At 40.6% G+C, this 21,193-nt stretch overlaps 1 protein-coding gene across 17 annotated transcripts in view; it reads right to left on the bottom strand.

Moving 5' to 3' along the window:
- Positions 1 to 1,972: 1,972 nt before the first annotated feature.
- Positions 1,973 to 21,193, bottom strand: part of rims2a (regulating synaptic membrane exocytosis 2a) — a 166,965-nt gene continuing 147,744 nt past the window's right edge. For 16 of the 17 annotated variants that reach the window (XM_078171967.1, XM_078171968.1, XM_078171971.1 and 13 more), the window contains 5 exons: positions 7,035 to 7,176; positions 6,681 to 6,793; positions 5,043 to 5,144; positions 4,726 to 4,865; positions 1,973 to 4,600 (listed from right to left, as the gene is read on the bottom strand). In XM_078171967.1, coding sequence (XP_078028093.1) covers positions 4,397 to 4,600; positions 4,726 to 4,865; positions 5,043 to 5,144; positions 6,681 to 6,793; positions 7,035 to 7,176 — 701 coding nt within the window. In that variant the 3' untranslated portion in view covers positions 1,973 to 4,396. Of the gene's footprint in view, positions 4,601 to 4,725; positions 4,866 to 5,042; positions 5,145 to 6,680; positions 6,794 to 7,034; positions 7,177 to 11,606; positions 12,253 to 21,193 lie in introns of those variants that run through there. The other variant, XM_033640900.2, reaches the window with a different exon arrangement.

The following is a 21,193-nucleotide window of genomic DNA, read 5'->3' as shown; positions in this document are numbered from 1 at the left end:
GCTAATGCTTCGTCTGCTGAGGAGGAGAAGGGAGGTAGAAGGTCGAAGAAGGGAGATAGAAGACTGTGCTTTGGTGAATGGAAACTGGTGAGTGCAACAAGTCGGACTGCTCTATCTCAGCCCGTTGCTATGCACGCTATATACGTCATCGCGCCAGAAGGGCAAGGAAACAAGCATGCGCAGAAAGACTGGAATGAACTTTAAGAGGAATGAGGGTATACAAGTGCGAGAAATTCTTTCATTCGGAATTAGAAACGGAATATTCCAGCCCCTTACATCGGATTGAATTTTCAATCACATTGGCCATTTTCAATCCGAATTAGGTGTTTACAAGATCACATTTAATAGGAATGAATTTTCATTCTGAATGAAAAGGGAATTGAACTGTCCATGTAAACGTACTCATTGATAAGTCAGACACAGCATGAAAAGGAGGAAGTGAGGTGGAGGCAGGTTGCAAAGCGGCTTGCAGAGGAAGCAGCAACAGTAGGCAGGCCAAAGCAGTTTAAATAGGGTGCCCTGAATGATATAAGGAATCATGTCATCTATCAGCTGACTCCCTATCATCAATCAGCTGCTCCATCAGTTGATTGACTGTTTGAGATCAGCTGATGTAGCTTGGATGCGAGCTGAGCTTGACATTGTGTCCTGCCTGAACTAACGCTATGCTTAATTTTTCAGGAGCTTTGTAATTTGCCACAATTGCAACACAACTCACCTAATCTACTATATGTCAAACACTAATAGGTGCTTGTTATTAGCCATGCTGCTAACTGCATGGCTTTAAGGATGGAAATGACTTATAATTACTTTGGTTTTGCCCTGAATGAGCACCATCATCAGGTCAATGTTTCAATGTGTTTAGTTCTTGTATTTGGTTTGTAGTACATTCCCATCAGCAGTGGCTGTTCCTTGTGTGAAGTGCTATTTGGCGCATATAGGCATGCTAACACACGAAGCCACCATATGTAAACTGTAAATTATACACCTGCTTAACATCAGCATGGTAGCATGCTAATGTTAGCATTTAGCTCAAAGCACCACTGTGTCTAAGTGTCCCACAGAGTCACAAGCCTGACTGGAGAGTCTTTGACCACAGTTGTCATACAGAAGTGATTAAAAAGTTAATTAAAAAGTGAATTTAAAAACAAACAAACATGTCTTTACTCACAAAAGTGAATCCTTTGCATATTTGGCCGGCTAGCAGTGTCATTCCTGTGTTTGGCCTTAATAATCAAATCAGGTTATGAGCTAACAAGCTTAGCCAGCTGGCAACAGTACATGCTTGTTTTGTTTGAATGTGGAAGGTGAAAGGAAGCTCAGCTAGTCTGTCTTTGAACCAAGTTACTCTGCCTTTGAAACAAGAAAGGTAGGTCTACGCTGAATGATATCATGATCAATTCTTATCTTACTTATTGCTGGCTTTTTCAGAAGATGTAATATTAATGTTACACAACAATCAGCCAAGCTGACTGCATTCATTAAATATTTTCTGTTGGATAAATGGAGCTATCAAACTCCCCCACCTGAGATAAATTCATGAAGATAACTATCATAATTTGAACATGCTAGGCTACAGTTGGTTGCATAGTGTCTAAAGAATATGACCCTGATGATTCTTTAGGGTCTACAGATTTACAACATACATCTGGTATAACATGGAGCAATTGAGTTGATGTGGAAATTTCCCTGGTGTGGGAGACAAAAGATTACATTATGGGAATTGGAGGATCCAGGGTTTTTAGAGCTTGACCTATAAAGACAGTTAGGATTTTTCAATCTCTGCTATATTGATATTGACTATTATTTTATAGCTGCGACCAGGATAGTTTAGTGAGGATACTTTGACAGGGAGCCAGGGATCAAACCACAGATTTTCCAATACAGTACAGTACATACATACTTTTTCTGCAGTTTCTGTATGAAGTATGTTGTGTATGTATGTGTTAATCTTATCACCCAACACGTAGCATCAGTGTAATATCAATTTTTTATTTTTTAATTTGAAAAATAACTTACATAAATCTCTGTACTCAACCATACTTAACCAAGACATAGCCTTGGCATTAACACATTGCACCAAAAAGAGAAAATTAAAAGGCATTCAAAAGGATAAATAACATATGTCTTTGTCATCATGTGAGGCATTTTTCCTGTTCCAAAAGAGTCTATCAGTCTATTCATGGTAGCTTGTTTATTCAAATTCTGACATCTAAAGGTATGTACAATGAAAATCAAAATGAAAATATATACTGTGGCTTGTTAAAGCGAAAGGTTTTCTTGGACATTAAAATGCGTTATCGTCATATGGAAAAGGAATAATGCCTCAGTTCAATTTCATTCAGACATACTGCAACTATAAGATTCATATACTTCCCAGACATGAGAAGTATTTATAATTACTAAAAATAGAAAATAAAAAATAAACTGGTCTTGGCTTTTAAATAAAACTAACAAAAATATAGTAAATTAATTTCATTTTCATTAAAACAAGAAAAAAACATTTTCTGTGGCAATATCCCTTATTTGAACTTGTGATTAGCTCATCTTCACAAACAGTGCCTGTAAAATTGAACCACAGCAACATACATCTCTTGCATGTTTGCTGCCTCTTGATTAGGTATAGACCTCTTGCTGTACCAATACAGATTATTTTTGCATGTTCGTCAACAATACTGAAATAAAATACACTTGCAATCACAACTGTTTCGTCAACCTCCATTAAATATAAAATATTTTCCTTGTCACTTTTTTTCCCTCAAAAACCTGAAAGAAAATATGACCTTGGGGGTGGAATGTTTTTTGATAAAACTTCAATAAGTGGCCGCAGAAGACCAAGAACTAATTTGTTGTAGAGTTCAATTTAAGGTGAGGGAGAAAAGTAATGAAGTTGACATGCACTGTACAAGAAACTGCAAAAATTCCAAATATCATCTTTATCAAAACATGCTGAGTTACTGTAAGGTGTGCCCAAGCCATGTTGCAGAAAATCCTTTTCAACATGCTTGTTAAACAAATCAAATCCAAAATAAAATACATACTGAAACAATACAGAACTGTAAATGAACCAACAGTCCTAAAATCTGGACAATATCAGGGGACTGAACGATGGTAGCAATGAATAGTACAATGAGAAGTACCCTGGGACAAGGAAGAAAAAGAGAAACATGTACAATTTGCACATAATGTTTATCTTTATAAGGCGTGAGCCTTTTACAATGAAATAAATCATTTACATTTATTTTCATTATCACTTTTTGTCACATAAACATTTTCTGTTAAATAGCTCCAAAAGTTTCCTTTAAGTTTCCCTTATCTGCACGTCTGCAAAACACAGACTCATGAATGGTCTAAAGAATGATAAACAATGTCTGTTTTTTTTTTAATCACGATGTTGCATTCACTCCCCTTGAAAACCATGCACTAGTGAAATTTATCTTTAAAAATAATATAAATTGTTGAAAATGGCTGATCTGTTTTATTTATTTTTCTTCATCTTTTTTTGCAAGTTGCAGCCTCAAGAAAATAATTTTCTTTTTCTTTTTTTAATTCAGCTAAATTTGTGTCCATGCAAATGAACTAAAAAGGAAAAAAAAATATTTTTTTCTCATTTAATTTTCATACAATATATCAACAGAGAAAGAATGATGGTAGATTGTACATTTTTTTCATGGGGTTTGGATCGTTACTCTTTAATCTGGAGTGTTGATGGTAGCCACTTCAATATTGCCTCTGATTAACTTTGAAGTCTTTCTTGTGATTTAGCAGTACGGTTTGATTCAGTACATAAACCTAGAGTATGCGGGACTTTTCTTTTGGGGTTTGGGGGAGTGTGGATACAAGCTGGGACACACCTCACCCAAAGCGATGGTCTCCAAAACTCCATCTACACAGCTAGGTCTGTTGGCGTGGCGTGACCAAGCATCTGGTTAGAAACACTGTCACCCCCTTCAGATACAAGTACACTGACATTAAAAGAAAAAAAAAAGAAAAAAACAAATGAAAACAAAAAAAGAAAAAAGAAAAGAAAGCAAAAACATTTATTTTTCATTCGAAAAGGGCTCCTGTAGAACTCATTTAGCAGTTCCCAGTACGGACCCCCATGGCTTCGAATTGGATGAAAACCTGGAACTGACGGATTCCTCGTGCTAAGGAGTTCATTCCAGCTTCCTCCAAACAACAACAACACCCGGCAATCCCGGCCGCCAGGCGCTTGCAACACGCTTCGCCACGTGCACAATGTGCGCGACGTTTTTGCTCAAAACACAGGATCACGTTTTTTGCACCCCTAGAAACAGGCTCAGAAGACACAACATCAAGCATGCAGTGTAACCGGGGGGCGTGACCTGTAATCGCAACACTGGCTGCTACAACAACGCTATCAGTCCACACGCTGCTATGATCGAGAGAAACTGTCCAGTGAGGATTGGGAAGCTCTTCTTGTCAGTGGGGCCAGAGTAGGGTCCACCAATGAGGAAGGAGGAAAGAGCTTAAACCAGCCAATCACCATGTTGGACAGGTCCAGCTCGTCTAACAGTATCTGAACTGCTCCCATGAATGATTTATGGTCCATACGTCCATAGTCGCCCCAAACGATGACCTGCGGAGAAGAACACAGAAAAAGAAATGACTCAAAAAGATGAAACAAGTTTAAACAGTGAAAAATTAAGTTTCAGTGAGGCTGATTCAGAGTTTCTACTCTCATTCCTGTGAGACCTTTCTTACCTGTAAAACCTTCCCTCCTGGACTCTCTTCAAACGGCAGTTGCTGCTGGTAAAGAGGATCCAAGGTTTTTCTTGCTACTTTTGTTTTCTTTTTGGCTATGCAGACTCCGTTTTCCAAAAGGTAGACCTTTACATATGGTGCTGAGAAGATAGGAGAGGAGGAAAGAGGAGAGTCAAGAAAATGCACGACCTCTTAGTCTACTCCCACAGCCCTGAAGAAACATGCTATTTCATTCATTATATAACAACATTTACAGTGGATTTCTGAGATAAGTGCTTAATTGGCTGCGACAATGACAGTGTGAGAGCTTAAATTACCTGGCAGTGCCTTGGAACCTGGTTTTCCCACAAGGCCACGGGCTCTGATTACCTCCACCTCCAGTGCTCCTTTCTTTTCCACCATACCGATCTGGATGTCACCTGAATAAAAAAAAAACATAACTTTTAGCACACTACTGCATGCCTTACAAGATTATTAAAGGAATACTTCTCCCCACTGTATGTCATTTACTGGCCCCTTGTTTCGCTGAATTCGAGGTGCTGGTTGACCGCTGCCTCGAAGTTTGAGTCATTGTGTGGATTTGGTGTTTTAAAGAGTTAGTTCAGGTTCACTCAAGTCACACAATAAAACAAATTCTTGATTGAGGCAGTAGCAGAACAGCAGCTCCCATGTTCAGCGAAGTAAAATTACTTTTTGTTAAGGGAGGCTGGCTTTGAAGAGAGCATATAAGCTTAACTTTCAGTTCAGTTCCCTGTCGTAAAGGGCTGTTTGTTTGGGAAGTACTCAGCATACGACTGGATAAATGAAACTTGGATTATACTGCACAAGCTGTGTGAAAGTTTGTGGCTAGAAGTCTTGATATAGTTTGGCTATTGTTCAATGCAGACCCCTGTGACTTCATCAAAGATTTTTTTTCATTTTTGGATTCTTTGTTCATGTAAGAAAAGTGTTTTCTTCACAAATTCAATGTGACAGGGCAGAGTCCTGCACTGGGTCGGGTACCCGCGGGTAGCAGCTGATTTGCGGGTGGTTTTGAAAAAATATTTTTTCCCGGGTTCGGATCTGGGTGGGAAAAATAACATGCGGGTCGGATCGCGGGTTTTAGATAAACACATCAGTCATTAGTTCGGTAAACTACAGATAACTATCTTGGTCATTATTTACTCTCTGAGGATCGCCTCCGCTATTTCGCAACGGTCACTGGTTCAGCTGTTGACACGCGTTTCACCATCTAATAACACAATTTTGTGATTGGACGACAGAATCAACATGGCTGCCACCGTCTAACAAGCGCCGCTTCCAAAACAGTAAATAATTATTTAGGTATTTGAGAAATAAATGGATAAAACGTACAACTATCACTTTATAATGTTTCCCTGATGGATTACTTCTCTCCTCGATGGATTCTAAAAACATGTGACGGCTTGTAACTGCTGAACGTCGCTCTGGACAGAAAGTAAGTCTATTATTACACATGTAAAGTTCCTTTACATAGATTAAAAGTTTAAAAACATTAAACGTAACAAACGAGTGCTTTTACACTCGTATGGGAGAAGAACACAGTCAAGTCAGGTTTTTATTGTGAGAGTCTTTGGTTCATTCAGGTCGTTGTTTACTTACTGGCACCTTAACTGTGGCGATGTGCTGTTCAATATTCAGCCAATATGACCCAAAATGATTACTTTAAATCCGGGTTACGGGTCGGGCTGCGGGTCGTGTTTCAACGGGTCGGACCGGGTTGCGGTACTAATTGGCCTGATGCGCGGGTTTGCGGTTCGGGTGCGGGTTTGTACGTCGCCGGGTCGGGTTGGGGCAGATCTTGAAAACTGGACCCGTGCAGGACTCTGTGACAGGGTGAGTAACTGATATACAAATGGTCATTTCTACACGCAAAGAACGATTCCAAGGATTACCATACTACCATATAAATGTGCTGAACAGATTGTTGTTCTCACCCATAGGTGGAGTAGCCAACGTCTGTCGTCCAACCAGCTGAGCAGGGCCAAGACCATCCAGAAAGTCACTGAATTGGGCATCTGAGGAGAGCCTCACACCAGGGAAGATGAGACTGAAACAGAGAAAGGCACACTGGTTACTATGGAGATGAAAAGACCAGTTTTGTTGATAAAAGACACCACTGTAGTTAAGCTAATGGCTGTAGCCAATTACATGTCGGGAGGATTACCAAGAGTGAAGATGTGAGTAATCAAATCAAGTTTTGAATTATTTGCTGTGTATATACAAGCCGCTCCCAGTAAAATATATACACAGGAGCTTTTTGACTGCTCTAAGAATCTGAGTCTTCTTACTTTCCCTCGGAGCTGTAGCTGTTCATGCTGCCGTCTGTGGACTCCCGGCTGGCCTGCCGAGTCATCCTGCTCCTCATCTCCACCGCCAGGCCTGTTTCTGTACTTCTCTGGATCGTGCTACGTAACTTCTTACCTCCCGCTTCTGCACGCAGAATAACACACGCAAAGAAAGAGAGAGGGAGGGAGAGAAAGAGTGACAGAGTTTGTCAATCCATGACTTTGCATCATTTTGTGACTCATACAGCGAGTTGCACTCACATGGATTATTTCTGACATTCCTGCTCTTTCATCTGAAAATCCGTTCCAGAGGGAAAACAAAACACAAAGACTACTCTGTGAATGGAAATCAATCTGTGTAGCACAACGTGAGCATGGTTTATTCTGGGAAAGAACATGGCAATTTCACTGTGACAATCGGACAAGGGCACTCATTCAACGAGTGCAACAGAATCACGGCTCTTTGTGTATCTGTTGAACAGAGCAACGTGTGCAGCTCTCCTCTGCGCTGTGCTAGTGACTGCCTTCGGCGGTCTTGTGGGAGCCGTAGTGACTCCATGCTCCACCCATAAACATCTAGCGTCTGCCCCCCATCCTAGCTGATCCAAGACGACAGCTGACTCCAACCATTAGCCCTGCTGCTGCTCATCTCTACCCTGCCTTCCTGCGTGTGGGGCCACGTGGCTGCGCGTGTGACAGACAGACACATACTGTACCTACACAAAAGTATGAATGCTCCACCACTATAGACACACGCCTGGCAACGAGCACACACACACACACACACACACACACACACACACACAAACACACAGCTACACAAGTTATGTTTCATTTTAATACCCGTTAAGAGAAAGACTGGCATTTCCTCCATAAATCATCATACAGCAATCATGCTTAGAAATGAAATCAGACACATTAATCACAGTATGTTAGTATTAGATACTTCACTTGATATTTAGCCATTTAGCTCTGTTAAACTGGTATGTTAGTACCTGGAATATATCAATGATCTCTAACCTTAAACATGAAATAGAGCATCGTGATGATCTACAGTAAGACTAATTTTACAACTTAATGAAGTATTATTGCACCTATTATAGTTATATAATTTCTTTTTTCGTATGTGCAAATGAAAAATGAGGGCATCATGTTATTTCCCAGAGGCCATATCATCACTGCAAAGCCAGAAGAAAGTAATAACACAGAGTTGCCGTCACTCCACCGTTTGCAGCCCCCAGGTGTAAAGTCTGGACAAACAGGGGCTATCCATAGACCTTATGCAATTTTCACTTAATCATTTCCCATGAAAATGATGGATGAATCACATCTAGACTACAGCATTTCTAATCCAGCATCATCACTGGCCCGCTGTCTTCACTCTCCTCCTCTCTCCTTCCTTGTCACGTCAGAGACGTGGCTGAGGAGGAGAGAGATGAACCTGAGCCTATCTAACACACACACACAGGCATAAACAGACATGAATCCTTTCAGCCTTGAAATCTCGGTTATTCAGCCGCCGCCTCCTCTTCCTGCTCTTCACACTTTACAATAGGAGACGAAGCCACAGAGGTCGTCTCTGACGTCTGTAGCAAACTGCTGCTCAAAGACCTCTGACAATCAGTGGCCAGCCGGATGTTATCAATGAACATTGAAAACACAGCCAGCAAGAGAAATCTGATTTCCTGCTGCGCTGCACAAATTACGAGATGCACGTTGTCATTTATACTGCTGATTAAAATCACAGGTACACAGCCCATACTGTGATATGGGTGATCTTGCATCGACTAAAGACTGCTGATTTTTTTCTCACTGCAAATTATAATGAATTGATCAATTAACACACTGTGGTATAGACTCCAAAATTCCCATACAAACATTTCACATACATATGTACCTATATTATGGCCCAAAATACACCTATAGCTGCATTTAACGTGGTGGCAGATGAGGTAAATGTGCCAAAGACGGGAGTATTATCAACACAGATAGGAGGGTGTGCAGCCAAGCACTTTTGTAAAGTATCTGGCAACATGAAGCAGCAGGGGCCTAAAAGTCAGACAAGCTGGCTTGTCACCAGAAGGTCTCTGCCCTCAAATCTGAGCCCTGCCAGACAGGAAAAGACAATGACTATTCGAGCTGCTTGGTAGCCAACAGTGGGAGTGTGAGTACATACAGTCAGGTCCATAATTATTTGGACAGTGATACAGTTGTCGTCATTTTGGCTCTGTACACCACCACAATGGGTTTTAAATGAAACAATGAATACCTGCTTAAAGTGCAGACTCTCAGCTTTCATTTAAGGCTTTTTTCAAAAATGTAGTATGAACCGTGTAGGAATTACAACCATTTCTTCACACAGTCCCCCGACTTTAAGGGCTCATAAGTATTTGGACAAACTAACATAATCATCAATTAAACAGTCAGTTTACATACTTGGTTGCAAATCCTTTACAGTCAATGACTGCCTGAAGTGTTGGACACATAGGCATCATCAGATGCTGGGTTTCTTCCCTGGTGATGCTCTGCCAGCCCTTTACTGCAGCCGTCTGCACTTCCTGCTTGTGTTTTGGGTGTTTTGCCCTCAGTTTTGGCTTCAGCAAGAGAAACGCATGCTCAGTTGGATTCAGGTCAGATGATATGACTTGGCCATTGCACAACATTCCACTTCTTTGCCTTAAAAATGTCTTTGGTTGCTTTTGCAGTATGCTTCAGGTCATTGTCCAACTGCACTGTGAAGCATCGTCCAATGAGTTTTGAAGCATTTAATTGAATCTGAGCAGATAATGGTGCCCTAAACACTTCAGCTTTCATCCTGCTGCTCTTGTAAGCAAGACAAGACTTCACTAGAATAAATACAGAGGGTTTATCACAAGATGCAAACCGTTGGTTAGCCTTAAAAATGGAAGGCCAGATTAGAGTGTGTCAAAAACCATCTAAAAAGCCTGTACAGTTGTGGAACAGCATACTATGGACAGATAAAACAAAGATCAACTACCAGAATGATGGGAAGACAAGAGAAGGAAGAAAGGAAGGAACTGCTCATGATCCAAAACACACCACCTCATCAGTGAAGCATGGTGGAGGTACTGTTATGTCATGGCCATGTATGGCTGCCAGTGGAACTGGTTCTCTTGTATTTATTGATGATGTGACTGCTGACAAGAGCAGCAGGATGAAAGCTGAAGTGTTTGGGGCACCATTATCTGCTCAGATTCAACCAAATGCTTCAAAACTCATTGGACGATGCTTCACAGTGCAGTTGGACAATGACCTGAAGCATACTGCAAAAGCAACCAAAGACATTTTTAAGGCAAAGAAGTGGAATGTTGTGCAATGGCCAAGTCATATCATCTGACCTGAATCCAACTGAGCATGCGTTTCTCTTGCTGAAGCCAAAACTGAGGGCAAAACACCCAAAACACAAGCAGGAAGTGCAGACGGCTGCAGTAAAGGGCTGGCAGAGCATCACCAGGGAAGAAACCCAGCATCTGATGATGCCTATGTGTCCAACACTTCAGGCAGTCATTGACTGTAAAGGATTTGCAACCAAGTATGTAAACTGACTGTTTAATTGATGATTATGTTAGTTTGTCCAAATACTTATGAGCCCTTAAAGTTGGGGGACTGCGTGAAGAAATGGCTGTAATTCCTACACGGTTCATACTACATTTTTGAAAAAAGCCTTAAATGAAAGCTGAGAGTCTGCACTTTAAGCAGGTATTCATTGTTTCATTTAAAACCCATTGTGGTGGTGTACAGAGCCAAAATGACGACAACTGTATCATTGTCCAAATAATTATGGACCTGACTGTATGTGAGTGAAGCTGTAGCTAAAATAAAGCTGGCATGGTCAGGCAACCAAAAAAAAAAAAAAAAGAGATAAGTATAAAAGAATAAATGTCCTGCATTGCAAATCCATGACCTATTCTATTTCTCTGTGAATAAATCCCCCTGTCACTAGAATAGCAAATGATAGAAGCATCATGAGAGGCACAAATATAAACATACAGTAGGCGTCATCACTACTGTTCAGGAAGCAACAGTCATAGAGCATGTTGTATTCTTAAGCTAAATAAACACTACCGCCCACAAGATATTAAACAATGATTCAGTCTAGCTACTTAATCCTTTGTTTTTATTCAGTCAGATTTAAAACCATCAAGGGGAAAGGAGATATTGACTAGCATGAATGGAGTATGTCAGCTGACTGGTTCCCCGTTCATGCTAACACCACCACCAGCAGCAGTAGCAACAGAAGCAGTTTGTATATTTCACAACAAACTGCTGGCCTGAATGATAAAGGCATAGATATTAACTTTTAATTCATGATGTTGCACATAGTACACACAGCACAAACAACACATTATTATCCTAACTGAAGTACACTCTCATCTTAATTAAACTAATTACATCTCTCAGCCCACCCCAGCTCTCCCTGTGATCAATACCTCTGCATCTTCCCACTAATCCTAAATCCATCTTCTCCCTGTCTGCCACCCCTCAGTTTAAACAGCTCTGCTGCACCCCCAGTCAGCAACCACTGCTGGGACATTACCCCAGATGTCATCTTACCTCCGTCCTCCTCATCGAAGGAGTTCATGCAGGGGAAATAGACAGCCAGTGCTTCAAATGATGCAGACAGGCTCATCTTGCTCTGGGAGCGCTGGATCCGCATCCCAGGAGCCGCAGCAGAGGTATCGTGCCCCTGCCTGCCCATGGTGACCAGTGGCCGTCCTTCTCAATGCGGTGAATCGAATGCACTAGACGTCAGCTTTGCCTTTTCTAGCTGATCCTACTGGTAAAGGTTTTGAAATCAATTCAAATCTAATCTGTTTGATAAATTCCTAAGTCCAGTAGTAGGAGACTCTATGTCGTAGGAGACTGGGTCTGTGCTATCATCTAGTCTGTCCTTAAATGCTCTGCAGAATGCATCTTAGGGAGAGCTTCAGATAAATGTTGCTTCAGTAGCTGAGTCTTGTGCTGTCTGGGTCTGACGCTCCTACTGCACCTCTTTCTTCAGGGGGGGAGGGGAGAGAGCTGCATCGCGCGCCACCAATCAGAGAGCCAGGCTGCTCAGGCGCACCTCGGCTGGCTCTGCGGGTGAACAAGCTCTACCCAGAGATACTGAGCCCTCCCTCCCCACTTCTTTTCTCACCAATTTTTTTTAACCTCTCCTTTTATCATTTGCTTTCTCCTTTTCATCCCTCTGCTTGCTGCGTTGGTTCTTTTGTGCTAGTCACCACTGTTATTCCTTTCTCTCCATCCCCTGTCCCACCATCCCTCCCTCTCCCCATCTTATCCACAAAGGCTGTGAAAACAAGCTGTCATTAGGTCTGCCAACAGCCCTGCTCCACGGTGAGAGGGCCTCAGCCACATGGCGGACACTCAAAGCTCACGTGCCAAACTGTGCTAGTTTATTTTTCTGTCATTTTTAACCACCATAACACAGCTGTGCTGTGTGCATTCGGAGAAATTCACTTTGCTTTTGCAGGTTGTTTACACAGTTGCTGAGAGTGTGAAGTGGACGATCATATTTACATATGAAGACTTCATCCGTCTTCTCTCCACAACCCCTGTGACATAACGTATGTTGTGTTACAAGAACTTTGTTTTCCCCTGATTAATCATAAACCATACTTTCAAACAATCAGACAACTCTTTGTTTGAATTAGAGTCAAACTTCTTTAAACATGAACCCTTTTTCAGTCCATTTCTACTATTTGTGGACACCCGAGGTCAGCCTATTTTAAACAGTCCAGAGCAGAAAGCTACAACAGTGGTGCTGAGAGAAAAGAATTCTTCATAGGTGGTCCCTGAAATACTGATAAATCTGCTACTGGCATAGGGTGTGAGTAACACATAAAGCAAATGTATAGCTTTAAACTAAACTTCAGCCCCTCTATCCACTGTTACTACTGCAGCTTGTTAAAAAACGAAGCGAAACTGTGTTGCTTTGACACATTGCCAGAGAACCAACTGTGGTGCTTTTGTTCTGAACATGTGTCTGGCAGAATAGGCACAGTACAGGACAATTATGGTCCTTCTCTGCATCATCATAAATATAGCAAGCTCCCTGTGGTGTTATAGCCAAGGCAAAAGTTCCACCCTAAGAGACACTGCAACCTACTTCCACGAAGAAGCCTCTTAATGCATGGTGTCCCTTTGCAGGTTTCATCTAGGTCAGCACAGTCAAAAACAACACTTCACATTTGCAGCTAGGGGGAAACTGGACAAACACACACAGTTACAACACAAACAATTGGGTCATTTCTATAATGGGTCCTATTACAGTCTTTCTTTATGAAAGGATATCATTAAGGGTTCCTGCTAACTCAGACAGTCACGTTGACCTACAGATTGTCTAGATTTTACTGGATCAAAAACAAGGCTCATTTAAAGAAGTTGAGAGAATAATGTATGTTTTGTAAGTTATAGCGATACTTGCAGTGTGGCTCTAGGGATGGCAGAGTCATTGTGTTGCTCTCACTAGACTGAAACATCTCGACAAGTATTGGTTGGATTGCCATAGCATTTTGCACAGTCAGTCATGGCCCCTCAGAGGATGAAGGTAATTGACTTTGGAGATCCTGTGACCTTTCTTGTAGCACCATCAGATTGACATTGTTGAGTTTTAGTGACATGTCTTTACAACTACTGGGTAAAATGCGGATATTCATGGACCCCAGAGAATGAATCCCAATAACTCTGGCAATCTGTCAGATGGGTTTCCAAAATATTTGGTACCCATATTCATGTTCCCCTCTAGGATGAATTGTAATAATTTTGTTGAGCCCTTAACTTTTTATCCAGAGCCATCATCTGTTCAAAATTTGAATTTATCTGTCCAGTACTTGGTGGTACTTGACCAAGAACTGAAAACCCAATTCCTGTTATCCTCTCCTCTACTGTGTGTGAAGTGCTAATTGGTAAATTTCTGGATGGTGTCTCTAACAGGTTTTCTGTTTAATGATATTCCACTATAAAGATGGATTTATTATCATTATCAAAGGTTTTCATTGCTACTTTAAAATACCTATATCTTAATCATAACCTCAACACACTTTCATTGTTTTGACTAAGTTTTTATGATCTACCATTAGTAATAAAACTATGAGGATGTCTAAGATTTAATAAGACAATTGTGTAGTTATAAATCTTTCACTGGGCTCCTCGAGTTACACAATCTTCTGCCTGCTAATTCTTTGTCAGCCAGCCAACAACAATAAATTATCAGTACCTGATGAAAATTAAATAGCAAAAGAAGATTTTTTCCACATCCTTTTCTATGAACTGCCTTTTGTCCAAGCCAGCCTTGTTTGGCCAAAATGATAACCAGAAGCACCTAAGAAAATGTTCATCTCTCCTCTGTCTAAGTCCCAGCTAATGTGTCATTGCAAACGTGGTGACAGTAGATTCACGAGGCATTGACTGTAACACCACGTTGGGCACGTGTTGTTTGTTTCAACTTTTGCACTTTTGCAGTTTATTCTTACCCATCCTCTGTACAATAACAGAGAGAGATACAGGCATCGGTGTGATATACCTGACACCTAACACATAACGGTCGAAGAAAAATAATTATGGTTAATTGTAGTTACATCTGTTCAAAACTGCAGGTGGATTCTGAAAATAGCTTGTACATCACATGGAAACAACCAGAACACGTTTAATTGCCAGATACTTAATATTATCAACAAATTAAAAACCCAGTTATTAAACATTGAGCATTTCAAAGAAGTTCAAAACTTTGCCTGAAGAAAAGTAGGAATCAAGCTCAACATTTTAGGCCATGTGGGGATCTCTCCAATTTCCCAAAAGCATGACTAGTACAAACTAACATTAAAGCACACAGTGCAACATACCTAGACTAACTATGACAAACCTCAGAAGTCAGGAATCTGAACAACCCTGCCAATTCTACTACAACAACAAAAGAGTGTAATATCCCAGAAGTCATATGTAAGGTCCGTCTGGCAGGCAGCAGGGATCACAGCCGGAAGCCTTCGGAAGTCTTTCTGATTGATGATCCCAGCCCGGGCCAAGCGTCAGAGAGCGACTCTGGCCCTACACACTGTAAACACAGCTTAATGGAGGACTCTAACCCTGGCACTCACATGCACGGATGCAAGCAAACACACTTTGAGCACTTAAATGCGGACACACCAGGACACGCACCACTACACGCGCAAACGTAGGCAATCGTGCTCTCTCTTCTCTTAGTTTACATTCCCTGCTGCCTACCTTGATACAGGCCAGTCCTGCAGTCTGGAAGTGCAGTTTCCCCTCTTGTGTCTGGCTCAAATCTGATGAGCATTGTAAAGGGAAATAGCTTTAATTACAAAATAGGATATAATATCACCTCTGAGCTTCTAGTCTCACTTTACAACTCACTAAAGCTGCATTCATAGACTTTTGGCCACTTTGACACCTTAAAAAGTTAAGGCTAACATGCTAGTCATCAGTTACCTACTGTACTTCTATACTTAAATACCTAGCAGAAATGCAGCAACATTAGAATGTAGTCATGTCCGTGTTCACCTGAAGAATGTGAGTCCAAGATTTACTGGGTTTTTTTTTTTTTTTTTAGCTCTTTTTGGTCTCCTCCAACCCCGAAGAATATCATAATACACTGGAATCTTTAACTTCCTGAATGTTCATCTGTCCTTACCAGCTAGTTGCTCATTTTGTCTGTGTAATGTTTGGTACAAGAAAGTAGCCTGAAATCCAGTTATCAGATTATTTTGCTGGAAAAATGTTGTGCATGGAGGTAAATACGAGCAGTGACACTTAAAAAAAAAAGTAAAATAAAAAAAATAAAAGAGCTCAAAGAGGCTAAAAGCTTCATAGAGCTGCAGGATTCTAGTCCTCCTTTTGTCACCAGATTCAACATCTTCTCCCAGAGACACCTTATGATTCAGTGTATAATACATTTTTTTTTATCAATACAGTTTTAAATGTTGTATGCTTTGTTAATGCAATTAAAGAGAAATTAGATTCAGTCTTGACGATATAATGACTCACGTGTCATACAATAAAAGACTTCACATTCAAGCATGTATACACACTGTGTCCTGACATTCATTTCACACCTTCACTGAAAAGGTTCACACCTTTAGTGGAGGGTACGAGGTAAGAGAGGCATATTTGAAATGTGAAGTGCAGGAGGTATAACAGTTGGAACAGTGTGTCCCCTGGCTGCCTCCTGCCTCTCAGTGGTGCAAACACTGAAAGTATAACAGATGGAGAGCTAACAAGAGAGAGAAAGGGGATCTAAATACTGCCAAGCCTTATATGTGCATATGAAAAACCCTGATAGAAACTACTGACATCACCACAGCTGATTTTTTTCTTACAGTCACAACAAACTAGTGTGATATGTAGAAACTTCCCTTGTGCGTGAAATTTGCACTCAAACATGTCACCCTGGTATGATTACTTCTCATACCGAAAGAGGAAATAAGCGTCTTTTTAACCATTCCTTTGAAGAGCAGAAACATCACGCTCACGCTTCATGACTACCACAATATTTTTCTCACTGCATGTCTCATCAGGCTTCCTCTTTGACTGACAGCTTTATTTGAGGAAGTCATATTTTTAGCAGCAGTCAAAAATCTAAAAATGCAGTGTGGAAATCCATTTTTAGTCCAGTTCAGAAATATGGCATGCATGTACTCTACTGAAATGTGGGACAGAACTATACAACTGTGTCCAAGGCTCAGACTCAGGCAAAGGAGACATATGGCTGTGGAGCATGAGCCACACTGCAGGCAGAAAACAAAGAGCAGCTGGTGGAGCACGGCAGCATTTAGAAGATGAATCAACAGCTTGAAGCTGAGCTCATGGAGATATATATATGTATAAGTATGTACTGTATTAAAGTGATATTACACCCAAAAATGTATCTTTTTAGCATTAAACTGCTGTCTTGAAATGCATCAGTGAAATAGTTTGTCCTCCATGCGGTCTGCTAAATTTTATTCATACTGAATTCTGACATGATCTGTTTAACGGAATATATATCAGAAAACAACACAACATGGTCATGAATATTACCACAGTGCTAAAAAAGAGGACATTGTAAAAAGGATATTGTGTGCTCTTAGCTGTTCAAAAATGAATCACTTCACTTCAGTGAAGTCTTTTCAACAGCAGCAACAATAGTGTTTCTCATCTGGCAATACTGAGTTTGCAGCAACATCAGCAAAGAACAGAGAGTTGTGCTTCCACACATGTACTCATCTTCATTTCCACAGCTTGCTGCGTTACTGTACATGTATACCCAGGGTTAACATCAGTAGATCTTACATTTTCCTTGGATCAAAGCTAAATTATGCTCCTGCATAATTACCACAACATAGAAAAAAACATCTTCAGAACAAGAACATTGCTTAATTTCTTAGTACAAAGCACCGTGTCTGCTAAGAGACACATCTTGTGCTGCTCTGTGTGAAAAAAATTGATTTAGTCCACTAACACTGATTCACATTATAGCTCGTGAATAAATATAAAGTCATCAGTAATTCTAACACGACACTTTCAATAGAACCATTTCAGATACAGATTGAGTCTAAGATTAACCTGTGATTCAAATACCATGAAAAGTATACTTCATTTCTGTGCACAGTGAAGTAGGTACAGAGAGCAATATCTTAAAAATGTGTTGAGGGAACTAAATTGCTTTTGATTAAAAAAAAAAAAAAAAAAAAAAGTAAAAAATAGTAAGCATACCCTTGTCTTTAGCGGCTGTCAGCTCTGCCACTGTAAAGCCTGACAGTGAAATATTAAATACATATTAAAGGCAAAAAAGCTAGCTCACATTTTACTACTTTGCTTCACTCTCAGTCAACTGCAAGGCTTAAGGCTACTACATCTACATGATGACAAAATGCAGCCAAAACGGTCTCATGTTTAATGCTGACCTAATGTGTTTAGATTATGCTGCAGGTGCACAGCATCTGGGACAGGATGTACAGTATCCACAGAAACAGATACCCTACCTCTGCAAACCAAAGCCCTTTGTTGCATTTACATGACGCACTGTATAGAGTAAATTGGTGCATCCTATAGCATCTTACTATTGGATGAAGGCTTTAAGTATAATACATTATGATTAAACTTAGCCATTAGTTTAAATGCCAGCAGTGTTAGTCTCAAAGCTGTAAAATAAATGCACCAGAACACACAGATACTTGAACAGACATGGTAGATGGCTCAGGCTATAAGAAGAAAATGCCAAATGCCAGACCTCAGATTGACAGTTAACATCACAATATAACTAAAGGATATAACAACAACAAACATGCTGATGTCTGCACAATGCAGTTTTAACATCACACTACAGGGCCATTTATGAGTCAGAGGAAAATATTATCACAAAGATTTTGTGCATCTAGGTTACTTGTTCTGCTGTGATGTATTTTTGGTATATGGCAGTGGCTTCATTAATAGGAGGTACAAAAGCTCAGCTCCTACAATGTACCCACACATATTTAGGTCACTGCAGAGATGGCTCGTCTTAGAGCTCAGGCTGATTAACAGCTGTAAGTCCTCCACAGAATTGTTTTAATAGAGATGGAGGGAGAAAACTGGAGGAGAGGGGAAGACAGAGAGGATGAGATATTTTAGAGCTAATGGAACACATGAATGAGAGAAGACAAGGTGAAATGACAAAGGGAGGGAAAGAGAGAGAAGGGAAATAATGACAGGGAGATACAAATGTCAGTTAGGAGGGAATGACAGAATAAGTGAGGTAGAAGGCGGGATGGGGGGAAAGCAGTGGGGCACTGGTGTCCAGCCTCAGCTGTACCTGTGCTACTGTGTTCCTTTCATGCATCATCCTGAGAGCAGCATGTCTGCTCTGGCCCCCTAGGAGATTAATTAGCAGCCTCAGCTAGCGGAGGAGCTGCTGATATAGGCACTGAACCCAACTCAGAAGATAAATTACCTCGGCTGAAAGCTCAAAGTTCAGCTTTTTTACAACATACAAAACAGTCTGTCTTGGAGGTCCAAAACTACGTCAATATCTGGTGTAAGTGAGAGAGGAGTTTGAGAGGAGGGGGCAGCCAGTGCATTGCTCTCTCTCATGTATACATTTGGCTATTCTGGGCATAGTCAGTCACATTAAGTGGCATACACATGCCCTCATTTATTGAGGGAACATTTAACTCTTAGTAAAGTTAAACATTTATCTAGAGCACAGTAAATCTTGGATCATATAGTTTGACACTTAAGGTATAAAATAACTGCAGAACATACATGTAACCATCACTGACAGTTTCTTAGCAGTGTGGTTTGAGCTGTCAGGGAATGCCTCAGTGCTTAATCAAATCTAATCAAACCTTTTCTTTTCCTACAAGCAAAAGTAGGACAATGATTCAACAGCTTGCTTACAGGTTACTTTTAGAATCAATGCTATGGCAACATGCGGTGCCTTCTCTTCAATAATGAGTGAACTGTCCTCATTTAATTCTACAACAGATACACTTGCAGCTGGTCCAAAAAGTGAGCTTCTTTCAGGGTCAGATACAGTAGAGAAAAGTAGGACATAAGAAGAGACACACTAATACTCAAGGCTGCACACAAGGGAACAGGAAACTAGATGGTTCCATCAATGAATTATCCCACAGATTCAGAATCCTCCCAAGTGATTCCATCTTTTTCTTATTTCTATATCCCTGTGGGCAATCTCGCCTGTTTATGTCTATTAGGGTCCAGTTTCTTGTATTACCTGCACTGTTCACCTCCTCAGCCTTAATAGTGAGAGGCTGGTGCTGAGTTGTAAAGTGTGCTGTCGATAATGTTTCTGGGACACGATCAGGCATCTTAGACAGAGGCCATTACTGTATGGGGTAAACTGCGAGAATGTATTATGAGGTGGAATGTTACTAGCTGTGGTGTAAAGATGGTAGTAAAAATAGCTTAATAATTTTGCAATATTGTAAAAGAGAGAAAGCCCTCTTATTGCTTTTCCACCATGCAACTCATATGTAAAAACAGAGAAGATCACCCCACACACACACCACAAGAATGGGGGGATATACATTTCTAAGAAGAAAAGCGCACTCAGCAGAGGGCAGATCTCGGCCATGTGTGTCTGGGGTCTCGTGGGTGTGGTACAGGGAGGAGAGGGCAGGCTGTGTGTCCAGCGAATAAGCATGACTGTAGGTTAATTTATCAAAGTGTAGCCACAGGCTATATGGAGACAAACCTCAGACCAAATGTCCAATATAATCCCTCCAAACCTCCCTCTCCAAAACCAAGAGGTGTTGAATCTCACTCAGTTGTCCCTTCTGGCTCCTTTACAGTCAAGATGGCAGTGCCTAATTTATGTGCATCATTACATATCGGGTATGAAATTAATCTGCACATGCTCTAGTTCCAAAATGAGACCAAACTTTTCTATGGATGTCATTCCCACACTAAGACCAAATGTGGTCTGCAACAGGCTGGGTAAGGCTTGTTTTCACCCTAGCCAATTATCAGCAATGCCTTTTGATATGTGATTTTGTTGATTACTTACAGCTCCCACCAGCCAGTTGTGATTGGGTGAGAACTCAGCAGTCAATGAGGGTATAAAACAGAGTGAATAAGGTTAAATAAGGTTTTTCAACAATTATGAATAACCACAACCATGAGAGGTCCTTGAGCTACAGTCATGAATGGGCACAAAAGGTAACTGATGATTGGTCCAGTATTATACAAGATTAGCTGCAGACAGACAGATAGACACGTGGATAAGCACTTTTTTTTTAGGCAATATGTGTATCTAATGTGCTTGAAAAAAATATAATGATGTTTTATATTAAATATATTACTCAAATAATTAATCATTATTATGCAAAATGAAATGTAGTTGTTTAAAATGAAAAAACAATAGGCACCTTTAAGCAACAAACATAAGAAGGCACCACAGCCAGTGATGATTCACAATAAAACTGAACTGAAAATTTGAACAGTAGGTCAGTACTGTAAAATGCTGACAACATCTTCATCAGCATCCCTTTTTACGACAGCCTTCCCACTGAGAATATATAGCACAGATAGTAAATGCAGCGGAATTAATAGACAGAGAAATCAGGCCTATTTTTCAGATGCCAATCACAAGGAAAACACACAAAGAAAAGCACAGATTAATGCATGGAGATGGATTGTCAATAAGC

This window comes from Epinephelus lanceolatus, chromosome 10 (assembly GCF_041903045.1).
Source record: "Epinephelus lanceolatus isolate andai-2023 chromosome 10, ASM4190304v1, whole genome shotgun sequence".
Lineage (NCBI taxonomy): Eukaryota > Metazoa > Chordata > Actinopteri > Perciformes > Serranidae > Epinephelus > Epinephelus lanceolatus.
The sequence above is the reverse complement of the archived record's forward strand: the minus strand, read 5'-3'. Positions and strand labels throughout refer to the sequence as shown.